At 37.4% G+C, this 26,470-nt stretch overlaps 1 protein-coding gene across 1 annotated transcript in view; it reads right to left on the bottom strand.

Moving 5' to 3' along the window:
* MICU3 (mitochondrial calcium uptake family member 3) overlaps positions 1 to 21,825 on the bottom strand; it is a 53,630-nt gene extending 31,805 nt beyond the window's left edge. Inside the window, 8 exon segments of the mRNA XM_029960243.1 lie at positions 1,328 to 1,375; positions 4,894 to 4,972; positions 5,736 to 5,767; positions 9,716 to 9,869; positions 21,550 to 21,648; positions 21,650 to 21,688; positions 21,690 to 21,761; positions 21,763 to 21,825. Of these exon segments, the coding sequence (XP_029816103.1) occupies positions 1,328 to 1,375; positions 4,894 to 4,972; positions 5,736 to 5,767; positions 9,716 to 9,869; positions 21,550 to 21,648; positions 21,650 to 21,688; positions 21,690 to 21,761; positions 21,763 to 21,825 (586 nt within the window).
* Between the last annotated feature and the right edge of the window lie 4,645 nt (positions 21,826 to 26,470).

Here is a 26,470-nt window from a genome sequence, read left to right as displayed (position 1 = left end):
CTGCCAAAAAAAATCCCATTCAATTATTTATTTACTTGGAAAGAAAGCAAATATAAAACTCTAGAGAATTATTCAATGTCCATTTATAAAAGCCATACCCTCAGCTAATGTACATCAGTACATTTGTGTACATAGTAAATGCAAATCGTACCATCTGTAAAACAGCATTACCCGTGTTATGCCAACAGAAGGCGTGCTCACGAGTAGAAACAGAACATGAAATATCCAAGAATAATATCTCACAGTAATGGCTAGTTAGATAGTTAAGACTGTTCATAGGCAGAATCCATTTTATGTTACAAAACCAGATTTGTAGAAAATACATTTTCTATTAAAACACAGTGTTTTAAAAAGACACTTTTAAAGATTTTGCAAAAAAGTTACAGGATCCAACAGCTTCTGATCAAAATAAATGCTATGCAGAAAGACATCCAGCATTTTCTTGTTTACATGCTTAGAGCCATTGAAGTTTGAGACCACGTTAGAATTTTAAATTATTTCTGAAACATGGGGATTCTGAAGGTAACTGGAAGTGAAGCCTTTCGGCAACATTTTGGTGACACTCAGAGATTTGAAATATGGATGAATTATGGCCAAAAGTTAACCCGGGTAACAAAGAAGTGACAGAAGAATATCCATTGAGCTGGAGTTGGAGATGAGTTCAGGGTCAAGTTCCTGCTCTGATTCCTAACAGGAATCCAGATCATGTCTGATGAAAACCCACTATGAATCCAATAGAAATGGTTTAATTACATACAAATGAAAGACAAATAAAACTCTTTGCTCCTTCCCAAAAAACACATCTCAAAATATCAAAACAAAGTCTGTATCAGGCTCAGTTCAGTCTAACTCTATTCTAATTCAGTTTTATGGGTGATAAAAGCAGAATTATTCAATTTTGTTAGTGTTTTCTAACATAAATACTTTATATTTTATTATTGTCTCATTGATGTTACCTATCAGGCACTAATAGGTGAAACAAGTAATAATGGGTATCCTTCTCTTCTCCCTGTATTCAGTGTCCCTTATGAAGGTCAGCAAATTTAGCTTGAAATTTTATAGAAATTTCAAACAAGAAAATAAACTTAAGCTCTTAACTGGGCTTTAGCTGAAGTGTATAGTTTGGCTTCCTCAACATTTCAATAAACGTAACACAATATTCCACTAGGGCAAAAGAGGTTCAAATGAACGTAGAGATGTATGATATAGTTTTTTCAATACTGGAATATGCGGGATAAGGGTAAGAATATTTTAACATACAGCAACACATTCAGAGAGTAGAAATTTGTAATGAATCTTTTAGAGTTTTTTCTCCAAAAATACTTACTTGTTAAAATACATAAGAGGAATAAATATTCTGTGTAAGATATCACACCTGAAGACAAAACAAAAAGTTATGTCATATTAGTTTCACTTTATCTTTATATCCTAAACTTGAAACCATTAATTCTATGTCTAAGGAGAATTTTTGTACGTGTGTATATGCATACTCATACTTGTGTGCATATAACTGTATTCAACCTGTTAAATGAGTTATTTGTCTAAAATATTGAACTGGAGTGTGGGGTTTTTTGTTTGTTTTTTAGTATTTTAGGGGAGGAGTACATTAAATATGGCAAATAAACAACTAGAGTCGGTGGAGAATGGCTCATTAAACAGAAGCCGGATAGATTCCTAAAAGCTAATATAAATGATTTATTAAATTTTCTTTGCAAAAACCCCACCAATAGTTCATGACAACACTCTCTAACAATATGAAAAGACTTACTTGGAGAACATTAATAGTGCTCCCTCCTGATACATCCCATTTGAATACAGTTCTTGACTTCAATATGTGGTTTCTAAGTGCATTATATTAACAGAAAACTTGGTCTCGTATTACTTATGAAAGCGCAGATTCTAGCTTTTAAGTCGACCTTGTATGAACCTTTTCATAATAATTACCAGAAATTTATATTAAAACTCTTAGTAAATATATGTGTAACTTGTTAAATATTTTTAAAGCCTGTTAAAGACATTTGTACTCTTCTTCTACATTCAGAAGACCTGTAAGGAATATGTTCTAGGCTTTTCATCTTTTACAAGATGTCAAAAGGGAATCATAGTGTAGAATGGTACTTCCTTTTCTCTTCAGAAGCGATTAAGGCAAAATTTAAATAAGACCTGAAGTCAATCCCCAAATGCTATGTCTGGTACCATAAGCTGTACTTGTGCTTTTCTAGTTCTGAAGTAAGGGGTAAAAAGAGACAACTTTTCAAAATGCCCACGGCGGCAACAACGAGAAGCATCTTACAGTTCAATAAGAACTGAAAACAATGACGTGCAGCTCCCCCAAAAGCCCTTAGCTCCAGTGATCTTTGAGGCTGAACTAGGAAAACATGTTCCTTATTTCTAACAAATTGATTTTGTCTGCCCTCCAAAACCAGAAGTGTTAAGTCAGTCCACAATATTAGACTATTTCAAAAGAGAAAAAAAAAAAGTATTTAGATGCCTGAGAGTAAAGATGTCTATCAGCTGGGATTTTCAGAAGTTGCTGGTTGTCTCCTTGATTTCAGTCCAAGTCAGGTGCAAAAGTTTTTCCAAAAACAGCCAAATCTTTGGATGTTTAAATATCTTTTAAAATCTGACTTAACTGAGTGTGTGACAAACTATGCAAATAGTCATCTGAACTTTTTTTTACACTGAAAAATCTGTACAATTAAAACTCAAAACATTGTATCATTCATGTGGATTTTACTTCCGTTATACTTCATTTCCCATCTTTTGATCCAAAAGCAAATTTAAGTCTTCACAACCAAGATTTTATTACTACTAGTAGATCTAGTTAGGAAAGTTACTAAGCATTTTTAATACCACCTACTCTTTTCCTCAGTTTACACATAGCTCCACACTGAAGACTAGCAAAGATTAAATAAAGGCATTTAAATAGTACACACTCTTATGCTTTATCTTCTAGATTTTATACAGCAGCTTGCACAAATTAGTTTTCAAGACCTGCTATCAAGAAATCATATACCTCAAAGGTTCTCATTCAGTGATGTAAAACCTCCTTTAATGACCAGTCAATAAATGTAAATATGTATTTTTGGCTTTTTGATGACACCTTCTTTGTTGTAAAACAGAGAAAGAAAATGCAATTGTCAAGTAGTCTATCACAGTATGAAGAGAGCAATACAAAAGTCTTGAAAGTATTCTCTCCTTTTGTTTGTACTGGTGTATTGTAGCTGCAGACAGATAGTTCTGGTTGATTGCTCTGAGTGTTATGGGAGAGAGGCTCTGAAATGATGATTGAAGGGAAGAAAAGCTTACACTATGGTCAGAAAGAAGAGAAGGAGGGCACTCAAGGATAAAACATAATAAAACTTAAGGACAATGGGCATAAATCTGTGTGGCTTATCTGAATTAAATAAATCCAAGGGAAAATAAATGGACATAGGCTTTTGCTACTTGCTTCGTATGTGCATGTTTTAAATAAAATGAGTAAAGTAATAAATAAAAAAAACCAACTAAATTAGAATTAAGGAGAGTTGAATTCTATTCCCATTCCTTTCACTGGCTTACTGAATGACATTATCAGTCCTAAGACCCATCATATTTTCTCATATTATGTATAAAACTGGACAACAGAACTCACTTTTTTAGAAAGCATGCTGAAAAAACATCTAACTGCTAAAGTTTATTACTAATTTTACCAGCTTGTTATGACAGTTTTGAGTCCTCCTAATTCCATCAAATTCTGTAGAACTTCTCTGGCAGAAAACTGGAGTAAGATACTGTTGAATCAAGGCTGTGCATATTGCAGACATTTTATTACAGGCTTAACAAGCAACATCCAGACATGTTTTTTTAAAACTGATAATGTATTGATTTAAGAGATTCTGAGGTTGAATTTTTATGCAATTGATATTCCAAAAGTCAACTAGATTATATAGAAAGCATCTTAGAGCAAAGAAATACATGGAAATACAGTGCAAAGATGTGCCAATTTCTGCTTCTCTAGAGTTCTGGCTGCACACTGAGAAAAAGAAAGGGAGTGCCTTCATGCACTAGAGATTCAAGCCTAGGATCCTCCTCTGAGAGTAGGTTTATACTACTTAGTCCTTTAATAAATTTGAGCTGCATTTGATTGGAATTTTGTTGCTGGCATAGTTATTTTAAACATCCATAAATTGTCTTTATTTTATAGCAAGTACTTGTGGCTGCTTTTAAAAATGTTTCAAACGCTCCACCAGACCTTTGCCATTCTGAATATAAGTAAATAAATATGCGGATAATTTATCATAAATAGCTTTTAAATGTCTGTACAAGCCATCATTGTTTTTTACACTCTATATTTTTGGTTTTGAAGTTTTGATAGAGCTTATTAAGAAAGAAAAAACAAGAGGAGACCAGGAGTGACTCTTGGCTCTTCATTTACCAATAGTGTGAGTTATAAAAGCTATCAAAGCCCTCATCTGCAGAACTTAAAGGGGCGTATAGCATTTCTGAAATTGTCACTTTGTGTTGTGTGCAAAATGCTTATTTGGTGATATACAATACCATCTTTGGAAATAAATCATATTATCAAACTTATTAAAAAAAACAGATATTGTGTCTTTATTAAAATACTCTGTCTATATACCATTCATTGCAACAAACTGAACCTGAAACATTCAACATGAGTTTAACAAACTCTAAGACACAAATTCACCTGAAGAGGCTAGCTGTAAGATGGCATCATTAAAACACTGTAGAGATTAAAAGGAATTTTTCCATGCTGTAAAATGGAGAAAGCAAGGACAAACTTTTTATTTTTTTGAAATTGTGATGCATATGAAAGTACAACTTCACTTTAACCACAACAAATTAATACAGTGATAATTTGGTTCAGGAAAATAAGTTTTAATCAATCACCTTTCTCATTAAGGTTACGGAAAAGTTTGGATGATCCTTTCCAAACTGGTGGTGTCTCCATAAGGATCTGATTCAGTTCCTAAAAAATAAGATTTAAAAAATATAAAAGCATATACTTCAATATTTAATGAAGAAGTCAACACATTACGAGTAAATTCTAGGAAATCAATATAAAAGATAAGAAACTGCAAGCAAATTACCAGTTAATTTAACTGCAGTTACCACAATCATTTTGAAAGAACTCAAGCACCATATAAATTTTGCACACACAATTATTGCAAGTATTACTCATCTGCATGAATGCAATGTATTTGTGGCTGGAATTACTCACTACTGATCATATTCAGTGAAGCCAAGGATAAGTTTCCCTGCATTTCAGTAAAGTCTTCATACAAAATCCAAGCAACTGTTCTTTTAAAGCACTCAGCCTGAACTAAAGCAAACTTCACCCATGAATATGAATGTACTTTCCTTAAAATACAGGGAAACAGAGTGCTTCTGCAGTTATAGAAATGTGGGGGGAAAAACAAAAGTAAGAGGCACTTAAACACCACAAAAAGGGAGAGAGTGGCGTAAGTATTTCAGTCAGTTTGGGATATACCTGTTACACCTAGACACTAAGAAATGCAGGCAGATATGGACTGAGGAAGCAACTGCCAAAGGCTAGAGGAATTCAGTAAATAACAGGCACAACTGCTAAAGCATCTCAGAGATTCTGGATTCCACTGACTCTGAAGTGACAACAATGAAGAAATTAAACTCTCCTGTGACTCTGTTTACATACTGAATGAAAGTAACTATCAAAATATATGGTTATAAGACACACAGGAATTAATGCCCACCTGCTTTGAAAGGGATCGCCATTTTTTAGCACCTGCAACAAAAGATAAAGTCATGAGCTCACAGCATTTAGTTTTGCCAATGTGATGTCATAAAAATTAGACTGCATTACACTGTGTTTTCAAGACAAAGAAGTAGTATTTTCCTTACTCCATGAGTATAACCTTTAACCTGCTTCCAAAAAAATTCTCTTTATGTTATTTTAAAAAAATTAGCTTAATACATACCCGAAGTCCTAACTTTAAAGAAACAATTCAGATGTATAGTTTTTAATCCAACTCTGCTTCAGTGAGAGAAAAGACTTTCAACCTCCAAAATACATCCTTAAAACATTTAACAGGAAATGGTTTCCTGTTTTCAGCTTTCAATATTCTGAAATGATTATTTAGTAGCAGTAGTATTACAATGCAGATTGTAGGGAGACCTAAATTCTGGCCCTTGCTTCAGGGACCACTGATACATTTTAAAGCAAACAGAAAAAAAAAGTCCTTAAAACTACACCAGGCACTAAGACCCTCTTCAGCTCTTCCTAGTAACTCAGATTCATGCTTCCTTTTACAGCCTCTGTCAGGTTCAATTCTTTTTAAGTTATAACAGAAGAGCTGAAGAGGGCCTCCAATTCAGAACTGCTCATTAGCACTGAAAACTGGTTATGACTGACCAGATCCTTTCTTCCTAACATCTTAACTCCAGGCACAGAGGAAAATACTCATATTCAACAAGAGTTGTCCATAACCATTCAAGAATTCAAAACTTGAGGTCTATCCCCACCCTCTCAAGACAAATATTTGCACAGATGCAATAAATATTAAGACACGGCTCTGTGAATATCAGAATTCACAAGGGTACAAAAAGTAGCATTGCATGTGATCAAATCCATAAATTTTTGGTGGGTAAAGGCTCCTTTTTGTAGAGCAAAACACACTGTGGTACTAGAAATCCCTTTCCCATGCTCCATTAAATAATTAACACAATACAGAAGCTACTTACTACAGTCTTTTATTAGTTCATAGTTAAAAACTGACTGAAATTAATTTTACATCTTGGTAAAGGTTTGCACCAAGGCAGTCCACAAATCCCACTCTAACTATGGGGGAGTTATATCAAACAACATCATAACACAAGCTAACAGATTTTCATATACTTTTCACCTTATTTTTTAAAATTCAATTATAGTCTTGTCTCAGAAAACTAAATAAACTCCCCCAAAACGACCTCATTTACCATACAAATTCATATATGGATTGGAGAATATATATATCTAATATATATATCTAATATATATAAAACTTATATCTAATATATAATTTTATATCTAATATATATATCTAATTTTCCAATCAGATAATGTTTCAGTCTCATACATTATATACGTATTTTCTTTCTAGACAAGTCAGTGAAGATCTAAGTGTATATTCATACTTCTTACAGCTAAGGCTAAAATTACTGTAGTTAGCACTACAGGGAACAAAATATATTTCCTCTTCTCATAACTGGCTGATACGAATGTATCAAGCTTGACTCTTAAAAATATTATATTTTCCCAAATGAAAGCCTGCACCATAAAGACAGCAGTAAGTTAATTATAGCATTTATTTTCTATTTTCTATAATAAATGCCTGGAGTAAAAAGCTTCACTTTATAAGAGAAAATATACTCTTATAATATTAGTTAGTGTTTAATCAAAAAAGGAAGTGAACACCCTCTTGACTTTTGTAGGGTTTACATGATTTCCAAAGTAAATCAATCACAATAGACGCATTCACTCCATCACGAATCTCATTCAGGTCTAGTATTATTAGCTTTTCTATAAAGGAGACATAAAGAGCTACTATTATTATGCTTCAAAGGAGTTTTGTCAAAAAAGAAAAAATGCCAAGACCTTCCTAGTCTTCATCCATAAAACCTCCCACGTCTATGTTCTTTTTCCTTATGCAAAATATAGATGCTCTAGTATGTCAGCCTGAATGGACCCAATTATTTACAACTTGCAACATATTTATACAATGACCCCAAAAATACAAAATAAGATGTTTAGAATGTATTACTTTATTCTGAAAAACACCTTCCTTAAATGCACTGCCTTCAATAGAGCAAGACAGAAAATTAAGACTTGCTCAAGCAGACAAAGCAGTACTTTGACAATGCTTTGACAGTACTTTGATAATTTTAACAAGGGTTAAAATTATCCCAGTCAGGTATGAGAAGCTGGAAGTGGTAATCTGCGGGTCATCTATTTCACCTATTCCTATTTATCAGCCTTCTGTCCAAATGTCCCAGACAATATGACTTCCACTATAATGAAGTCATCCACTTCTGCTTAGTTACAATCCCTTAAAATAATTGTCAGCCATGTAGTCTCTGATATTAGTCTAAAAATCTAAAGAACATCCAGGTTAGTTTTGCTTTTGGTCTCAGAGGTGAACTGGATGCACAGGAAGGATTTTGATACAAACAAGGTTTGCTACACTGAACTCAGAAGGGTGCCTGACTGTTCAGATCTCAGATCTCTTCTCCTTTGTAATGAGATAAACAGAATGTCCTTGTGAGTTAAATGCTTTTTGGTTTGGTTTTGTTTTTAAAATCTGAATACTTGCTTTGATAGAGGAGAAAGCATAAATTTTGTTAGCATGGGAAAATTTTAACAGCAAACCATACATATAGTGTGGTCAAGCCAGTCAAACTGTCATAAAATGGAGTTAAACCAAATGTTTAACTGATGTCCAGCACATGTAGCACAAGTGCTTCATGACCATACACAGTGAAACCCAACTCCACAGTAACAGAAAAAGGAAGATTTGAAGGTCTGGGCAGAGGAAGTAGATGTAAATCATCGATGTGTATTTGTATTAAATCATGTGATAAGCAATCTGATTCCTCTCTTTTAACTGCAAAGCAAAAAAAAAAAAAAATAAAATTTTTGCTTTCTGGTAAGAGTTTCAAAGTTTTGCAAGTTTTCCCCATCTAAGTTCTATCCTCTGTCTTCACTGTTATAACAAGATTATATCTTTATTCAAAAGTTACAGAAGTTTTGATGTGCCATGGCTAAATTCTTTCCCTGTTTCATTACTGTTAGGAGAACAAAGGGAAAAAATTCAACATCTGCACAGAGCTTTAAGCTCTCCTCTGACTGTTTTAGTGCTGCTTTTGACTGTTCTCTATACTAGCTCTGTGGTGTAGACTTCATGAAGAAAGACCCAAGGTGAGTGATCACACATGTCACACCTGAGCAAAGATATTCACATTCCCCAGAAGTTGTGTGCTGCTACCAATGCACTGCAAACCTGAGGGGCAGGAAATCAAACTAGAACTGAAAGGGATCACCTTACTAATCAGTCACTCTTTGATACTTAAAGCAGAGATTTTACAATAAATGAACTAAAGTTGATAGTTGATTTTTCATTAATTTAACTAACACATAGTACTAACTCTGGCAATGTTAAAGTGTAGAAAGTGGATCTCCCAGGGGACTGAATCTCTCAGTCAAAGCATGTTATTTAGAACTCTGTGATATAGTCAGAGAACCTTTGTGGGGCAAAACACTCCAACAGGACAGCAGATGAGAATTTAAGATGGCAACATTCGCAAAAAAATGTTATCCTAAGTTATTTAGAGAACTCATATGTTGCCTGTTTATAGAATAACTATAAAGAGAAGGAAGCAAGAGTTTACAGCAATACTGGCCTGCTCTGAAAGGAACTGTGTCCATGGAAATGACACAACTTGCTGTCTTACATGACTATTGAGCTGTTTGTGACCTTTACGAGAAGAAAGTTAAACTAATAGCAGATGTTTGCAATCTAGTAGCAATCAAGCATACTGATTGTATGCACTTGGATACCATTAAAAATAAAAATGTGGAAGATGCAGTATCTCTCTACTACAGTCAGAAACAGAAGTAGGAACCAAAAGCAAATGGAAAAATAACATACACTGCTGACATTTTCCCTAGCAATTTTATCATCATAAAACTCCTGCTTACATTTGGGTTCATCACTTGTAACAGCCTGAATGAAGTCATGTGGAGTCATATATAGCTGTCCTTCAAATTCTAAACTGGCAAACATACGAAACCGTTGCTCCCGAGGAGTTGCATAAAGGTGTAAATCTTCAAGGTCTGATCTGCTTTCTGTAACCTTCAAAGACAGAAGGAAACAATTTTAATGTACGAGAAAAGTTTTGGTTTACAATTGGCATTGCCATTCATCATAAAGGAACTGTAAACACAAAGGTGCATAGAGTGCAGTTGTTGGTATTCCACTGAAAATTCTTCTATGAATACTGCTATTTCGAGTATCCAATGCAATTAAAGCTACTGTACTTGGGAGAACAGAAGAAGAGAAGAGCACAATTATACCTGCAGAGTTACAAAAGTATAATATGGCATTATGTTCACACATCAGAAGAGTTTATATATGTCAAGAGTTTCTGGTACATTTACCAGCCAGCTGATTTACATGTAAACTTGGTAGTACAAAATGTTCTGAATTATTATATCTTTGTGTTACACTGCCAAACCTTTGAACAGAAAATATACTACTGCTATCCGAAAAGTTTTTTTAGCCCATAACAAGGCTGCTCTGTGGAATCAGTATCTTGAAGAAAACATAAGTATCCAATGTTTTTTCAGAGATGAAAACACCAAACCCAAACTGTTTCCTAAAAGGAAGAGCAATGATATAGCTAACTTCTCCCAGAATGCTAAAATAGTAATGCAGCATCTTATCAATGAAATATCCCAAGTTGCTTGTTACTCTTGTCATTTCATGCAGTATCCCTAAAATGTCAAACTAAGGAAATGCAACAAGTAGCACATGATTTAACTAATATTATGCTTTCTTTTAACAACTAAGCAACAGACAAATAAACCTTGTTTTTCAGAGAGGCATCTAAACCCAAACAGAAGTTGGAAGATGTCTGCAGTGGCTGTCCACTAAGAGATAACTGACCTCAAATACAAACAGAAATTGGTTTTCCAAAACCCGTCTAAGAATAGACTTCAGATTTCAGCAATTAGAAGCAAAGGAACATTTATACCGGACAGTCAAAGATCGGGGTTCACTTTTCTTCAGCTTTCCAAACAAAGTCCTTAAAAAATAAAGCATTAGTAAGACTACTGCAGTGAAACAAAATTTTATGGCCTCCAGTTATAACTTGGATTAAATTAGATTGTAAAATAGACACACCAAAAATGAATGTGTCTAGAAGAGGTCAAACACTTTCTTTTTGGAAAAAAATTGATTTTATATAGGAGAGTCTTACTACTTCAATACTTTATCTAGGACACTTTCACCAGCCTTGTAGAAGGAAGAAAGACTACTGACTGTCTATTCCTCTTTCTGGACTGTCTCTAGTATTTTTAAAATCATTGCTTTGGGTCTGTATGTGTGAAAATGTTTTGTTTCAATAGAAAAACCTGTCACAGAAAGTGAGAGAAACATTTATACAATAATTTTCACGAGACTGCTCTACAGACAAATATTCTGCACTTCTGCCTGAGAAGCAGCTTTAAACCTGGACTTTGTGTTTTTTATAATTTTCAAATGATTACCAAATTAAATATGGGGAGAAAAAAAAAATCTAACAGCCAGTTAGATGACTACAAAGTCATCTTTAAATGATAAAAAGAAGCTAAATTCCTTTCTGACATACTCACATGCAAGCCAAAATATTTCTGTCCTATCTCACTGTTTGAATATTTTGGTCTTACTGATCCTTCAGCAGTCCAGTGGCATTCAAGCTATGTCTTCATGTGGGATTTACACAACTCAATTGTTTTGATAGAACTTGTAGTGACACAACTGATTATCCCTGTATTTGAAGTTTAATAATCTATCTTATTTTTGATACCTGTGTTATTTTATCACTATTACAAACATGCTTTTTGAATACATTCAGGTTGTAAGCATGAGTAATAAAGCAATATTTCTGCAAAGTCAATTTTCAGAAAAGAAACTGCTTCAAGGCCATATTACACATGCAGTATGTATAATTGATTGCAATCAGTCCTAATCAATCATACACAACCAAGGGAATCTGTAGATAATGTCTCTCAAATATCATCTTAGTTTTGATCACTGTTACCATTTTGAGAACATGTTCAGATTCTTTGCTCTCTCAAGAAATTCCGTCTCAGGTACCACTGCTTAGTATTTTGTTTGAGAGGCTGAGAAAAGCATTTGCTAAATTCTCAGACACATATTTCACCATTATCTTAAGGACTCTATGCTACTACAAGTATAAAATAACATGCTGCAAACATGGAATTTTCAAGACATGCTTAAACTTAATACATGTCAGTACTCAGGTCTGCAAAATCTTAACTTCTGCCTCATATTTCAATCTAGTTATATCTGACTATATAGCAATGCCAATATTTCATGCTCTGGCTCAAAGTCATTGTCACCTGATATGAATACAGCCTGCCACCAAAAAGAGTAGTACCCCCCTAAAGGCCCAATACCCACACGCCATTGCTCTGCCACTTTATGTTCATTTTTCCAAGTGTCAAATTAGATAATGGAGCTGGTCTGACTGAGAACTTTTCTTTTGGTGGTGTTATTTTTTTAGCCAGATAAATGCCTGGATCTACTCCACAAGAACAGTTATTTGTTTCAAAACCTAGGCCACAGGAACTTACAGATTATGGAAAAGAAAATACCACCTGTTCCAGCAGCAAGCTCCACCTACTTCTACTTAAAGTGAAGGGAAAACTGCAAGCTTAAGCATAATTTTATTCCAAGGAATAAAAACACCACTTTATTTTAAACTCTGTGGTTTTATCTGAAAGAGCCAAAACAAGTTGTTTCTGCTATTGATCCAACATGAATTTAAATAAATGTACTCAGGGCTTAATATTTATTGGATGACTGGCCCATATACTAAATGTCCAAATAAAAGCAAGGTTTGGCTGCAGAAGACTCCAGGCACACACCTTAGTAAACGGACAAATAAAACTATCTTTGGAAATAATATTACTTTTTGTCCAAATGTCTTGTTTGGAGCTTTTCTGCTTCTATTACTGTTTAATAGATTAGGAACTATATGATCTTTAAGGTCCCTTCCAAACCAAAGTACTCTATGATTCTATGAACAAAACACAGAAAGTAGATGTTGGATACCTCTGGGAAGGTACTGTTGGTGAAGGAGTGAACAGCATTCACTAAGACTGCAATTTGTATTCGAAGTTTCAAGAGCTTATCCACACTAAATCTCTCTGTAATTACCAACAATATTCAAACACTTTCATGAAAGTAAATCTCTTTGACAAACAAATGAGGGGAGATTTTTAATGCTTCGTTTACTAACCTGTTGGCAATCCTGCCTACTAATGACTTATATAATGACTTATACTAATGATCTTCTATAATGTTATGGTTCTCTGCCTTTTAAAAATGGACACAGCCATTTCCTTCAAGCAGAATGTCACAAATCTCCCAACAGCAGTATCATCATCATTTTAGATGCAGATCTGCTTTGTAATTAGAAATTTGGGAGGGGGGGAAGACCACAACTGAAACCAAGAATCTAGCTGATAGACAAAATTTTCATCCTTACAACTTCACAACTCAAGAAGTAAATAAAAAGAGGCAAGACTGAAGTTTATGTGCGCTTGCGAACGATATATTATCTTTTCCCTATTCTCAAAAAATTCTGAGTGTTAATAGTTGTAATCAAACAACTCATGGTTATCATCCTCCCACCCTTCCTCTCTCAAACTCTGGTACCTTGCTGCTCCATATTTCACCGCCCACTCCCTGTCCTGTGCCATACCCTTGCAGAATGACTGAGGATGGAACACAACACCTTTTTTGGGGTGTTTAAATCAGCTGAAGAGAAAAAATTATCTTGGCCTACTTTCCTGCTGCTCCCTAACACAGAATTGTGCATACATATACCTAACTCCCCCATGGAGAAGACATTTCAAAGCACTTTCTAAAATGGATTCAGCACTTATCTGCAAACTACAATCAGGCAAAGAAAAGAGAAGGGAACATTTTCCATAAGAAAGTCCATTTCAACATCAGGTTATTGAAACAAGGTAAGTAAAAATTAAATTGAAGACCAAAGAGTAATTTGGCAGGGTACTTCTCTGAGTAGAGAGTGTCATTCTTCAATTACGTGCACTTCCGTTTTGATAATGCTCTCTAACATGTTTCAATGACTTAACATAGTTACTAAAAACCGTTTTCTGTAAGTCCTGTATTTAGAGAGGGCCACCTAAAGCCCTACTTCTTCTAACAGTACCACCATATGTGTCACAAAGCAGTAGTCCTTTAGAGGCAGATCTTTTTTACAGACACTTGACATTTTTAAGTCAATCAACTTTGAAATCATTCCTTGCAGAACCTCTTCAGAGTGACACCCCTCCATATTTCCTCCCTCTTCATAGAAAAAAATCTGAGTGCAGAAAATCTAGGCTTTCTATCAAACAAATTCAGTGTTCAAAATCCTTTCCCATTTTGGGTTCACCTTTCATGTACTGTGTCTACCAACAGAGACAAGTCAAAATGCCCTGAAAGTCTGGTGCTGTCACCAATGGTGTCCATGTATTACTTGAACCATGGCCTAATCTCCATTTCTGGTCCCATGCTTATCTTACTAGTTTTCTTATCTCAGAGATATGCTCAGCCAGAATTTGGTATAACACAAATTAAACTGTATGGCCTTCCAGTGAATCCATGCAGTAACTTTACATTGACAGCCTAACACATGGCATGAGCCCACAGTGGCATTAAAATAGCTAAAATTTTACAGCAGTTATGACCCCAAACTACCTGAAAATATCAATAAGTATTAATGATGTGGCTCAGATTCACTGTGAGTAAAGTGCAGAAGACAAAATGCTACATAATTACTCTTTCTATTAAAAACCACAAATGTTCTTTGTCAAGTGTGAGTCTTGTACTATATTAGGTCAGTAATTCCGAAGTCTTTATTCTGTGACAAAAAATCTAATTTTCCCACAGAAACAAGCTTAAATCCAGATACAGAAATCCTCTCTTGGAAATTTAAAAACTGATGCCTATAAGCTCATAAAGCTCTACAGAAGTAATCTGCAAGAATCCTTTATCAAAACCCAGAATACTAGTCCAACTCCCAGATTCTGAGAATACCTACAAATAATGCAAAATATTTTACAGAACAAACAGGTAAAAATATACATGCTGTTTGCATGTGAGGCAAAATGCTCCAGCAGTATCACATTAAAAAAAAAATCACAACTTTGCTGTGTTCCAAGTCAATTCAGTATTCTCTTGCTTTTTCCAACTGAGATAAAGGTGGGACTATTTTAGCTAAAGAAGCCAACATTTACTACTAAAAGTACATTTTGCTTGCAGTCAAAATTATGTTTGTTGTAGTAGTTTAATCTTTAATTTATTTCAAGTGAGTAACTTTCTTTGAATTTTTGCTTGCAAAGTAATCTGTCTTCCATCAATGAGAATCTGTGCAAATCATTAAAATAAAAAGGTTTTCAAAGCAATGCTGTTCCTAACTTCCTTCGTTTATATTTGACTTCAGGCTTATTTAATATGCTCCCATGTAGATAAAAGTAGCACAATTCTGTTTTCATGCTGGGTGGCCAAAAGGTTAAACGTCAAGTTCCCAGTGTGGGAAAATCCCAAAGTAGACAAAACTGTTTTGATGCTTACTGAAGTTGTCTTTCTAGCAGACAACTTAGATGTAGTACAGCCAACAATTCTGTTAGTTGATCCCGCTTCACTGAGATACAGACATTATTATATTAAAGTATTTACAAGCACAGGAAGCTAGAGTGTATCTAAAATGCTGTAAAAAGGGCCATGTTCAAGTACAATTGTGTTACAGGAAATCCTTGGGTAACAGTGTTTAACTGTAAGCACAGTTATTCCAGAAATCCTTCGAAGTAAGTATTATGCTAAAATATTCTCCAACAGTCCTTCTTACATCAGTTTCACATGGAAGTTACTTAACCTCTAGCAGCTCAAGAAGCTTTAGTCAGTGTGTATATCCTGCACGTGCTTCACTGCGTGCAGCACTAAAACATACAAGTAGCTGCATCCATCTGCCCCAAACACACATTATCCTTTTTTTACATTAGGAGGAACACAGAATTAATGATGAAAGGTAAACCTTCCTTTTCCTTCAGCATGGCTCTCACTACAGCTGGCTGGCAAGCTGTATTCTTCTTGGGATGATGCCAGTAAGGAGCTTCATCTGTGATCAGCTGAAGAGCAAACCATCTTCCTACGTTTGGCAATTGACCTACGACATGAAAAAGCATTTGCTACAAGTGGCTTCTGTAAAAATGATGCTCATGCATCTTTTGGAACAGCATCCTCTTCGAGCAGGCGAGAGAGTCTCTTTCCTAGGGAAGTTTGCCTTGCTTTTTGGAGTTAAAAGTTTTGTTCTTCATTTCATGGAGATGGAAATACATGACATAATGTACTTAGAAATGTGCTGCTACAAATAAACTTGACCTTTTGAGTATTTTCACAAAAAGGGAATTTGACAGTACTGCTGAGGTACGAGGAAAAACCCTCTGGAAACCTCCGAAGTATGCAGCTTCCTTCTGGAAATCAATGTGCCTTCAAGAAATGTGATAAAGTACACATTCCATGTCTGTCTCTCCCTGCCTCCCTTTTAATACCTAAATCACCTCTAAAGGAAATGACTCTTAGAGACCAACTCCTAAAAATAAATAGAGGCCTGGAGTTCACTACCTTTATGCAATGACAACATGACTACAAAAAAGATCTCTTAGGAGTGCAAGAGGCATCATGTGTATTGCCAAGACCATTTTAATAAGTTTTACTAATAACACTGGACTTCTGGAGGTAAGAAACTGGACAGCAGTATTAATTTCTCTGAGGAACTCTGGCACTGGATTATGTTTTTAGAAAATTGTTATATTTCTTTGAAAGAAACATGATACACAGCTGTTCCAACAAGGTAAATACTTCATAAGCAGTATGTTAGATCAGGGCTCTTCTTGGGTCAATATCATTCTCAGTTACCAGTATAGAGAACCTGTATCAAAATAACAGTTCATTCAAAGAGATTCCTGCTCTGCATAAGCATCTCCTAGACTTTAAAGGAGCTGTCAGCCAACAGAGCTCTTCCAGTCTTCACCAAAACCTTCAGACACAAAACCAGCACCTCCCAGTGCAGAATTTTACTTTGATTCTGAGGCAGCAGTCTTGGAATTAAAGCTGCTGCTTTATTACAGTATACAAGATTTCACTCAAGGTAATCACATATAAAGCTGTCATGACTGGAATTATTCTCAGAAAGCATTTGGGAAAAGGTAATCCCATAGGGAGCTTAGCTTCATGCTGCTTCTGTAACAAATTTTACTCTCCACCAGAACACCTCCAATGATATGCTCGATCAAGCAAGTATACTTTTTCACTGATCACATGATCTTTGTCTGATCAAAATGCCTACCACACCACTGACCCCATATTGGTGATGCATATCATAGCTTACTTGACTTCTAACAAAGAGCATCTTCTCACTCATCTGTACATAAATTCACAAATCTATTGCTCATCAGGTTTCATACTGTAAAAGCCTCATTGAACACGGGGACAGATGTGCAGACCATTTTGACACATTGTTTCTCTACGAGTCTCAAACACATTTTTTTTCCAGTTACTCTCAAATGGTGTGCCTCATTTCTGAACTGGCCAAGAAAGTGTCCCATCAACATCTGTGTAATCATCACTATTACTCTTGGAATCTAAAAGCCCCTTTAAAATTTACTTGTTCCATAAATCCTAGATGACAGCAGTAGGACAAAGTAACTAACTAGCAAGATATATATGATAATCTTATATTCTTAAATATGCCATCACTACTGCCAAGCATTATTTCGACTCAGTAACAGAATCTCATGAAAAGTCAGCCATAGTGATACTAACTGGGACCAGTAAACTCTCAAAATACTTTCACAAGCCATATGAAAACTACCTGGAAGCAGGTGACCTGCCAGAAAACAAAGTTGTTCTTTGACAGTCAAGATGTAAACTAGGTTAACTGTCATTTTTTAGTATTTGGTGGTATCAGAAAACTGTTCTGCTGTCTGCTGGAGCTGCCTAGATGAAACAAGGCCATTTCACTTATTAAACTTTTACAGAAATTCTTCTGAAGAAACAAGAGAGACACATGGGAATTCAAGACTAGATATTGTACTTAGTTTGGCTTTCTTTACAGTAGTTGGTATGGTGTTATGTTTTGGATTTGTGACCAAAACAGTGTAGATAACATAGAGATATCTCAGCTATTGCTGAGCAGCACTGGCACATTGTCAAGGCTCATTCTGCTTCTCACACTGTCCCACCAGCAAGATAACTGGGGAGGCACAAGAAGCTGGGAGGGGACACAGCTGGGATAACTGACCCCAACTCACCAAAGAAGGATTCCATACAATATAATTGTGCTCACTAATAAAAGCTTTGGGGAAGAAAGAGGAAATGGACACACACACATTCGGAGTGATGGCATTTGTCTTCTCAAGTCACCATTATGTGTAATGGAGCCCTGTTTTCCTGGGGATGGCCGAACACCTTCCTGCCCATGGGAAGCAGTGAATGAATTCCTTATTTTGGTTTGCTTGTGTGGCTTTTGCTCTGCCTGTTAAATGTCTTTATCTGAACGCATTAGTTTTCTCACTTTTACACTACCAGCTCTCCCTGCCATCCCACTGTGGGAGGGTCAGCAAGTGGCTGTGTGGTGCCTCCTAGCCAAGGTTAAACCCCAGTGTTATAGATGAAACAGCTGCAGCTATCTTGAATCCTTGCAAACACTCTGAGTATCTAAATATTTTACTTTTTTACTGAATATCACTTTTTGTGATACTGTTTTCAGTTATAAACTTACTTTGTGTTAACCATTAAAAATGAAATTATCCATTCTCAGTTGCTGTTTCAGAACAATTTTTTTTGAATGAACACAAAAAACTGTGGGAGGAGATAGATTCCTTTTTCCCACATTAGAACACTTAAAAATTTTTAAGACTCTCTGACAAGTCTATGTTTATACAAGACTATACATTATGGCTGTCTATGTTTTAAAGATTTAAAGGATTTCAGGTCTTGCAGGGGCTGGTCACTTTAGTGTCAGGACTGAGGTTTTTTTTTTAGAGGTTATTCTGTCCCCCAGGGGTGATGCAAGAAACCAACAGTGTAACTGCTTTCACCAGCTAGCTGCTGTAGATCTCTCTACCAAGACACTGACAGCAGAGATACCAGCTACTTCTTGCTTCCAGTGGTCTAAGCAAATGCATTTGGGAAAAGCACGCTGCTAGAGGGAAGAATAAGGAAGAAACACACAAGTGGAAATATTAGGATGAAACAGAAAAGTGTGGCTTGGATAGAGGAGAAAAAAAAAAAGCTGTTGCATTATTTGCTTTGGTGTAATGAAACGCAGACTGAGATGGGAAATGAGATGGAGGAACTAGGGAAATGGGAGAGTGGGGGAAGGACAAACCTCTAAAGCCCCAGAAAACAGTGTCAGACTTTATCAGGAATAAAGAAGAAACATCCAAAAGCAGCTAGAAAGAATCCCAAGATATTTGACCCTCATCATTTGTTGTTGGTCAGTACTTGACAGAATTGTAAAAATCTCCTAACAAAACATGCACCACAGTTCCATCAAACTCTTCTATACAGAAGCTGCAGATTATCATCCTCTAGCCATTAGTCTAAACACACTCTGCAGTATATCCAAGAGCTCCAGCCTTGATCCTAATAACATTGACACTTTTATGATTTTTCACAACAGAATTTTCTACTTCCAACATTATTGCTTTTTACACTGTTAAACTCTATTAAGGTTGCAAGCTCAGCCCTTAAAATTAGGAATTAAAAAAGTTATTGTCACTACCATGAATACCATTAAATGCAATTTGAACAGTATTCACATCCTTTTTTCCATCTCTGGAGATGTTTCAGAAATCTGTAGTGAGAGAGTTGGTGCTCATCATAGGTCTAGAAGGCAATTATAAACGGATCACAGACAGAGCTCATGGTCAAACTACTCTTGGTAGTTCACCATCTAGATCTGTTTCAAACTATGGTCTTTCCCCACTGCCATACAAGCCTTTTGCAGCACGAGAGTCACTAATAAAAAAACCACAGGAACCCACTACCTCAGACCAAAAGTTTCACAGCTGTTTTCCACATAGGACCATGGTGTTTGTCTTTAAAACTGTGTTTGTCTTCAAAAAAATAGCCCATGTATACATAGAAAATACATTTTACATATTTTTTTAATTTTACATGAATTAAAATATAACCTTAATTCTAAATTTGCAACCTCAGTCCTTTTACAGTGATGTATCTGAAAATTCATAATTATACATCCGACTAAATGAACTGACTTTTCTAGGGTGCAGGAGCCATATTTCCCCTGAAAAAAAGACTGAGAATTAAGACTAGCCAAGTAAAACAGTGTTAAGTTCTGTCAAATCAAAACAGTATGAAAACCTGGAGGAGTTTGTCTTCAGTCCTCTATGCCACAGTAACACACTCAAGAAACAAGTACATGAATAATCAAAAACACCTGGCTCAACTTCCCTTCATAAAGGATGCTGCCGACAGAATCTGCATTTCAGCTAATGACACAGGGCAAAAGGGCTGATAACATTCATTCTTAAGACCAAGGCCTCTGCTGCAAAAATGCAGATCCTGCTCCCAAAGACAGTTTAAAATAAACTTGGTATACAGAAAGCAGGCCATTTGCACCACTGATTTCCAGTCTTAGCAGATCCCATACTGACAAACTGCCTAATCATAGCTCTCGACATTTTTAAATGAAAAAAACCCCACCCCTATCATTACCACATGTTACGCATGTCACGGTGTGGAGTATCTCCCTATGACTTCATTTTCCAGGTAAAGTCCAACTGTTTCTTGTCACCCCTGGTTACTCAACCTGTGTTTTCTCTGAACTAGTTCAGCTGAAGCGTTATTTGTCATAGTGTTGTCACTTTGTACGCAGCTCTGCGTAAACCTTTCGCTCTACAGGAAATTTTATACTAAATCGATAACTGTCCTAAGTATAAAGAAGCTGAACTCAGGTTTTGAGCTGCTCTACTTGCAAACCGGCACTCTCTATTAAAGAAAGGTTCGGACAGCACCAGAGACGAGGCGCAGCCAAGGCGCGTCAGTGCCCGCTACCCGCCGCGTTCCGCTGACATTTGCACCACTGATTTCCAGTCTTAGCAGATCCCATACTGACAAACTGCCTAATCATAGCTCTCGACATTTTTAAATGAAAAAAACCCCACCCCTATCATTACCACATGTTACGCATGTCACGGTGTGGAGTATCTCCCTATGACTTCATTTTCCAGGTAAAGTCCAACTGTTTCTTGTCACCCCTGGTTACTCAACCTGTGTTTTCTCTGAACTAGTTCAGCTGAAGCGTTATTTGTCATAGTGTTGTCACTCTGTACGCAGCTCTGCGTAAACCTTTCGCTCTACAGGAAATTTTATACTAAATCGATAACTGTCCTAAGTATAAAGAAGCTGAACTCAGGTTTTGAGCTGCTCTACTTGCAAACCGGCACTCTCTATTAAAGAAAGGTTCGGACAGCACCAGAGACGAGGCGCAGCCAAGGCGCGTCAGTGCCCGCTACCCGCCGTCGCGTCTGGCCGCTGACAGCCCGTTCTCCCGAGGGGTCACACAAGCTCCTCCCGGGGCCGCTGCTCGCCTCCTGGCCCCGGGCCGCGCCCACGCAGGGTCACCTCTGCGCCACGCCCGGGAAGCGCCCCCCGGCCGGCGCGCCCCGGCAGACACGGTCCGCTGCGAAAGGACGGCGCACACACCTACCGTCTCCTTGGCAGCGGCCGCCAACGGGATAGGGAGCAGCGCCCGGGCCCTGCCGGCTCGCCGGGAGGGCTCCCACCGCGCTCGAGACAGCCGGTACCACCGCGTACAGCGCGGCGAGAGCCGCCCCCGCTGCCGCCAAAGCCAAGCTCCCGCCGCACCAGCCGCGGCCCCGCCGGCCCGACCCCCGCCGCCGCCCACAGCCGCCGCGCCGGCCGGAGCGGCCGGGCGCGGGCCCAGGCGGCGGCGCCACCGCAGGAGGGAGCGCAGGGCGGCCATGGCCCCCTCCGCCCCAAGCGCCGGGCGCTTCCGAGCCCCGGTGCGCAGAAAGCCCTCGCAGAAAGCGGGGAAGGGGAGGGGAACCGAGCGGCCCCCGGCAGGCCCCGCCCGCCCAGCGCCAACCGGGGCGCCCGCGGTGCACCGGCGCCGTGGAATCCGGCTGCCCCGGCTCCAGGGATAGCAGCAGTCCGCGGCGGGGATGTGCGGTGCCACTGTGGCAGGCCGCCGCCAAGTTAGTGGAGATACGAGGTGGTCAGACCAAACACGAAGAACGGGCACGACCCTGGATCCGCCCAGTTCAAGCCAAAGTGCCTGGGAAAGGGGATGCGTGGGAACTGCCGCGACTGCGGGCAGAGCTGGCGTCTGTGCCGTGGGTCCCCGGTAACGTGCTCTAGAGCCTGACCGCGTGATTCCAGGGCCGTGCTCCCCAGGGAGTGTGCCGCACGACGCAGCAGATGTATCTTTGACATGTCGGCAGCCTCTCCTCTGATAAATACTCTTGGCGGCAGGTAGCCTCCTTAGCATAACCAAGCAGTAGATAAAGACCAGTGGTGAAAGATGAGCGTGGTCTTTTGTCCCTACCTGGTGCTGATGGGCGATACACTTCATCAGGCATTTCATATTAGGCCATTCTTCCATGGTGCAACCTGCATCACCACCTAGGTTTCCTTGAAACTTCATAAACTGCAAACAAACACTTCAAGACATAGCACACTGTATGACATTTTTTTGCAATGGCCAGGTAGAGCCTCAGTCTTTTTCTTTTGTACATAACTTTTTCCCCAAGTTTCAGCCTATTTTCCTTTTTTCCCCCCTAAATCTTTGATGGCTTTGTATATTATCATGAAAAAGATATTATTATCATGAAAATACACAAACCATAACTCACTTCAATAGCTTTAAGACACTCTCGTGCATTTTCATATTCTAAAAAACATTTCAGTGACACAGTGATACTGTATCAAGGGAAAAGTGTGGCCGTGTTTGTCAACAGACAGTCTGTCAGATCATGCAACTCTAAGCATGGCCATGGTTGAATTTCCTCAGAGCTACAGCTGGAAAGGCAGGTATCTGGGCTTAATGATAGGTTTACTGCATTTCTTTCAATATTTTAGAATACTGTAAGCAAATTCATCCCTCAAGTAATTATTCCCATCTGTCAAAAACTTTTTTTTAATTTTTTTATCTAAGCTTTATTTTACAGTATGTTGTATGTATGATTCCCAGTCAAAAGTCATCTCCAAATCTGAGTTATATCTGTGTACTAAATGACTAAAAGCCAATATGTAGGTGTCAAGGCAATAATAGTTTCAGATGCTTAATCGATACACTTCATCAGGCATTTCATATTAGGCCATTCTTCCATGGTGCAACCTGCATCACCACCTGGGTTTCCTTGAAACTTCATAAACTGCAAACAAACACTTCAAGACATAGCACACTGTATGACATTTTTTTGCAATGGCCAGGTAGAGCCTCAGTCTTTTTCTTTTGCACATAACTTTTTTCCCAAGTTTCAGCCTATTATCCTTTTTTCCCCCCTAAATCTTTGATGGCTTTGTATATTATCATGAAAAAGATTTTGGAAAATACACAAACCATAACTCATTTCAATAGCTTTAAGACACTCGTGCATTTTCATATTCTAAAAAAACATTTCAGTGACACAGTGATACTGTATCAAGGGAAAAGTGTGGCCGTGTTTGTCAACAGACAGTCTGTCAGATCATGCAACTCTAAGCATGGCCATGGTTGAATTTCCTCAGAGCTACAGCTGGAAAGGCAGCTATCTGGGCTTAATGATAGGTTTACTGCATTTCTTTCAATATTTTAGAATACTGTAAGCAAATTCATCCCTCAAGTAATTATTCCCATCTGTCAAAAACTTTTTTTAAATTTTTTTATCTAAGCTTTATTTTACAGTATGTTGTATGTATGATTCCCAGTCAAAAGTCATCTCCAAATCTGAGTTATATCTGTGTACTAAATGACTAAAAACCAATATGTAGGTGTCAAGGCAATAATAGTTTCAGATGCTTAATATGACTGAAACTCGAGTACTTTTCCTGCAGTTATATGACTTTATGTTATATTTCATGGTTTTTGTTCTGCCAAGTGTTTTCTTTCTCATGTATTCATGAACCCTCCCAGTATTTTATTATGTCATTAAAAATTTACAGCTGGCACAGCAGTGTTGTAAGGGAGTTCTAAAATTAATAAAGGTGCAATAAATTGCAGGACATACAGTTTTATACCAACCAGGATCTTTATAGATACATAGATATCTCTCTCTTTCTATCTATCTATCTATCTATCTATAGACTATCTGTGAAAGATTGCAATCCCTTGCTTTGTCCACTCCCTTTGTAGGCACCAGATTTTGCTTATGACAACATGCTATTCTTGGTAAATATACAGTAATTATATTGTCTTTAGAAGCCAGAACTACTTGCTGTGGAAATAAAAACTCAACCACATATGTATTTGTTCAATGACATTGAAAGTGCCGTCTCTAGGAAGTATATGTAGAATTGATTAGATTGTACTGTATACTTTAAGTTGAATTATGTACTCTTGTAAAAACTCTCTTCCAAATTATTTAACTTCCCATGGTAGAGTCTCAGAAGGTGCAAAAAAAAAATCTTTAGTGTTATCTTTTCCTGTCACATGACTAGTGCAAACACACACAAAAAATCTTATCTTTTTGTTTCTTTTCTGGTACTTTATAGAACAGCATAACCGGTTTAGTGCCCAGACATTAAAGACTCCACTCGGAAAAGATCGATGTTGTGTATTCCACTCTACTTTAAATGTTTCCATTATATAACAGGAAAGATTTAGCCATAAGGGTCTTTCAGTGTGTGATGGCTGAAGATTTTTTTTTTTTAAAAAAAAGCCATCCTTCTCTACTGGAGACAGTGGTGCCATCTGACCAGAAAACCCCTATACTATTTGTAGGACTCGAAGGTTCTTCTTGGACCCAGGAACAGTACCTGTACAGGAGCATCTTTAGGCTGAGAAGAATATACCTCCTCCATTCAGCTGTACCATCCTAGTGCATGTGCTGCAACTCAGCAGCTGTGATGAGCAGTTTCATCTTGACCTGCCAGTCATGTCAATAAAAATACTTGATGTGTGTTTCAAACGTTTTAGGTATATTTGAGTAATCAGTGTACAGGCTACTTGAGAAATAGGTGCCATATAGATTATTCAGCTTTGATCTATTTCTTTGATTTAGCACTACAATTAAGTAGATTTGCTTCAAAGAGAAAGCTCATTGGTTGATGTTTTACACTGATGTGATAATGTTTACACAGATGTGCTTTGAAATCTCGATTATGGTGGATTTTTGGGTCCCACCACATGACAGGCTCCTGTTATCTAAAAGGTAAAATAATATAACATCTATCTGTAACTGCCTTCAGAGCAGGTCTGCCTGTGCTCTCTTCTGAGGTGATTTATCTGATCATTGTATTTAGCATTAATTTTTTCAGTTTTAAATCCTTCCACAGTAAATCACTTTCTTTAAAGCAGCCTTTTTATAATTCAGGTGCACACAGGGGCAGTACTTAGGACTGCAGTGATGAAAAGGTGTAGCATTACCTGCTTTAAAGCACCTGCCAATTAATTAGCCCTATACTCTCCGTAGCAAATAAAGGTAAGCAATCAAATCCATTTGATCTCTCAGATTTAGACTGTGACTGAAAAGACCACGAAGCAAGACGGGAGAACTAATCTCTCATGATTCTCTGCAACTTTTTTGTTTAAATGAAACCTTAAACTGCCAAGTGATTCTCTTGAACTTTTGAAAGAATTAACTATGAAAGATCTTTGCATTTTATACTCTAATACCGTGTTTTAACATAGGCAAGGAACTGCATTGCGTTCTTAAATGCTAAGATGGGTCATGTCGTTTCAGCCCTAAAATTCATTAGACCTTACAGAAAAACCAGGAAAGGTAGCAAAAGTTAAGCTCTTAGATTTAATATAACTTTGTTTTACTATTGCTGATAATGAATGAGCATGTGTTCCACCAATGCATTTACATGCATGAACTATTCTGATTTGGGGATGAAAAAAAAGCATATGCTCATCTCGAACAGGACAGCAAAGTGCCAAACTGTTTCAAAAGGCTGTGGAAAGACAGCAGGGAACTTTCAGTAGATGATATTGCTAATTTGTGATGTTCCCAGACTTTGGCTATGGGCCCAATGCAAAACCCCAAAGAAGATGGATTAGATGAGCCACCTCTCAATCTTTCTTTCTTTTTCTCGGCAAGTTTTGAAAATATTTATTGCAAGCAATGAGTTGCCCATTTATGTTTTTAAGACCTCCTGTCAATACCCAAATGCTATAGATCAGTTTCATGTCACATTAATGATAAATGAAATGTGAGGCAGAATTTGCAAAGGGGAAAACACCTTCCTTGACTATGCCAATTTCTTTAGAAATCCCCGTCCTTGTAGTTGAAGTGATAAAAGGGAAGGGTAATGCATGTACATTTTATTAGCGTTTTAGAAACAAGGAGTAAAACTGTCAGATCTTTGTTTTTTTTCTTTCATGTGTGTCTGGGCAGGTCTAACCCTCAGGTAACGCCCTTTCTCCTTCTTCCCTCCTGCCTCTCCTTGCACCTGTCCACGTAATG

This window comes from Manacus vitellinus, unplaced genomic scaffold, assembly GCF_001715985.3.
Source record: "Manacus vitellinus isolate BGI_N305 unplaced genomic scaffold, ASM171598v3 scaffold_0_pilon, whole genome shotgun sequence".
NCBI lineage: Eukaryota > Metazoa > Chordata > Aves > Passeriformes > Pipridae > Manacus > Manacus vitellinus.
Note: the sequence above shows the minus strand (reverse complement) of the source record. Positions and strands in the feature narration are given on the sequence as shown.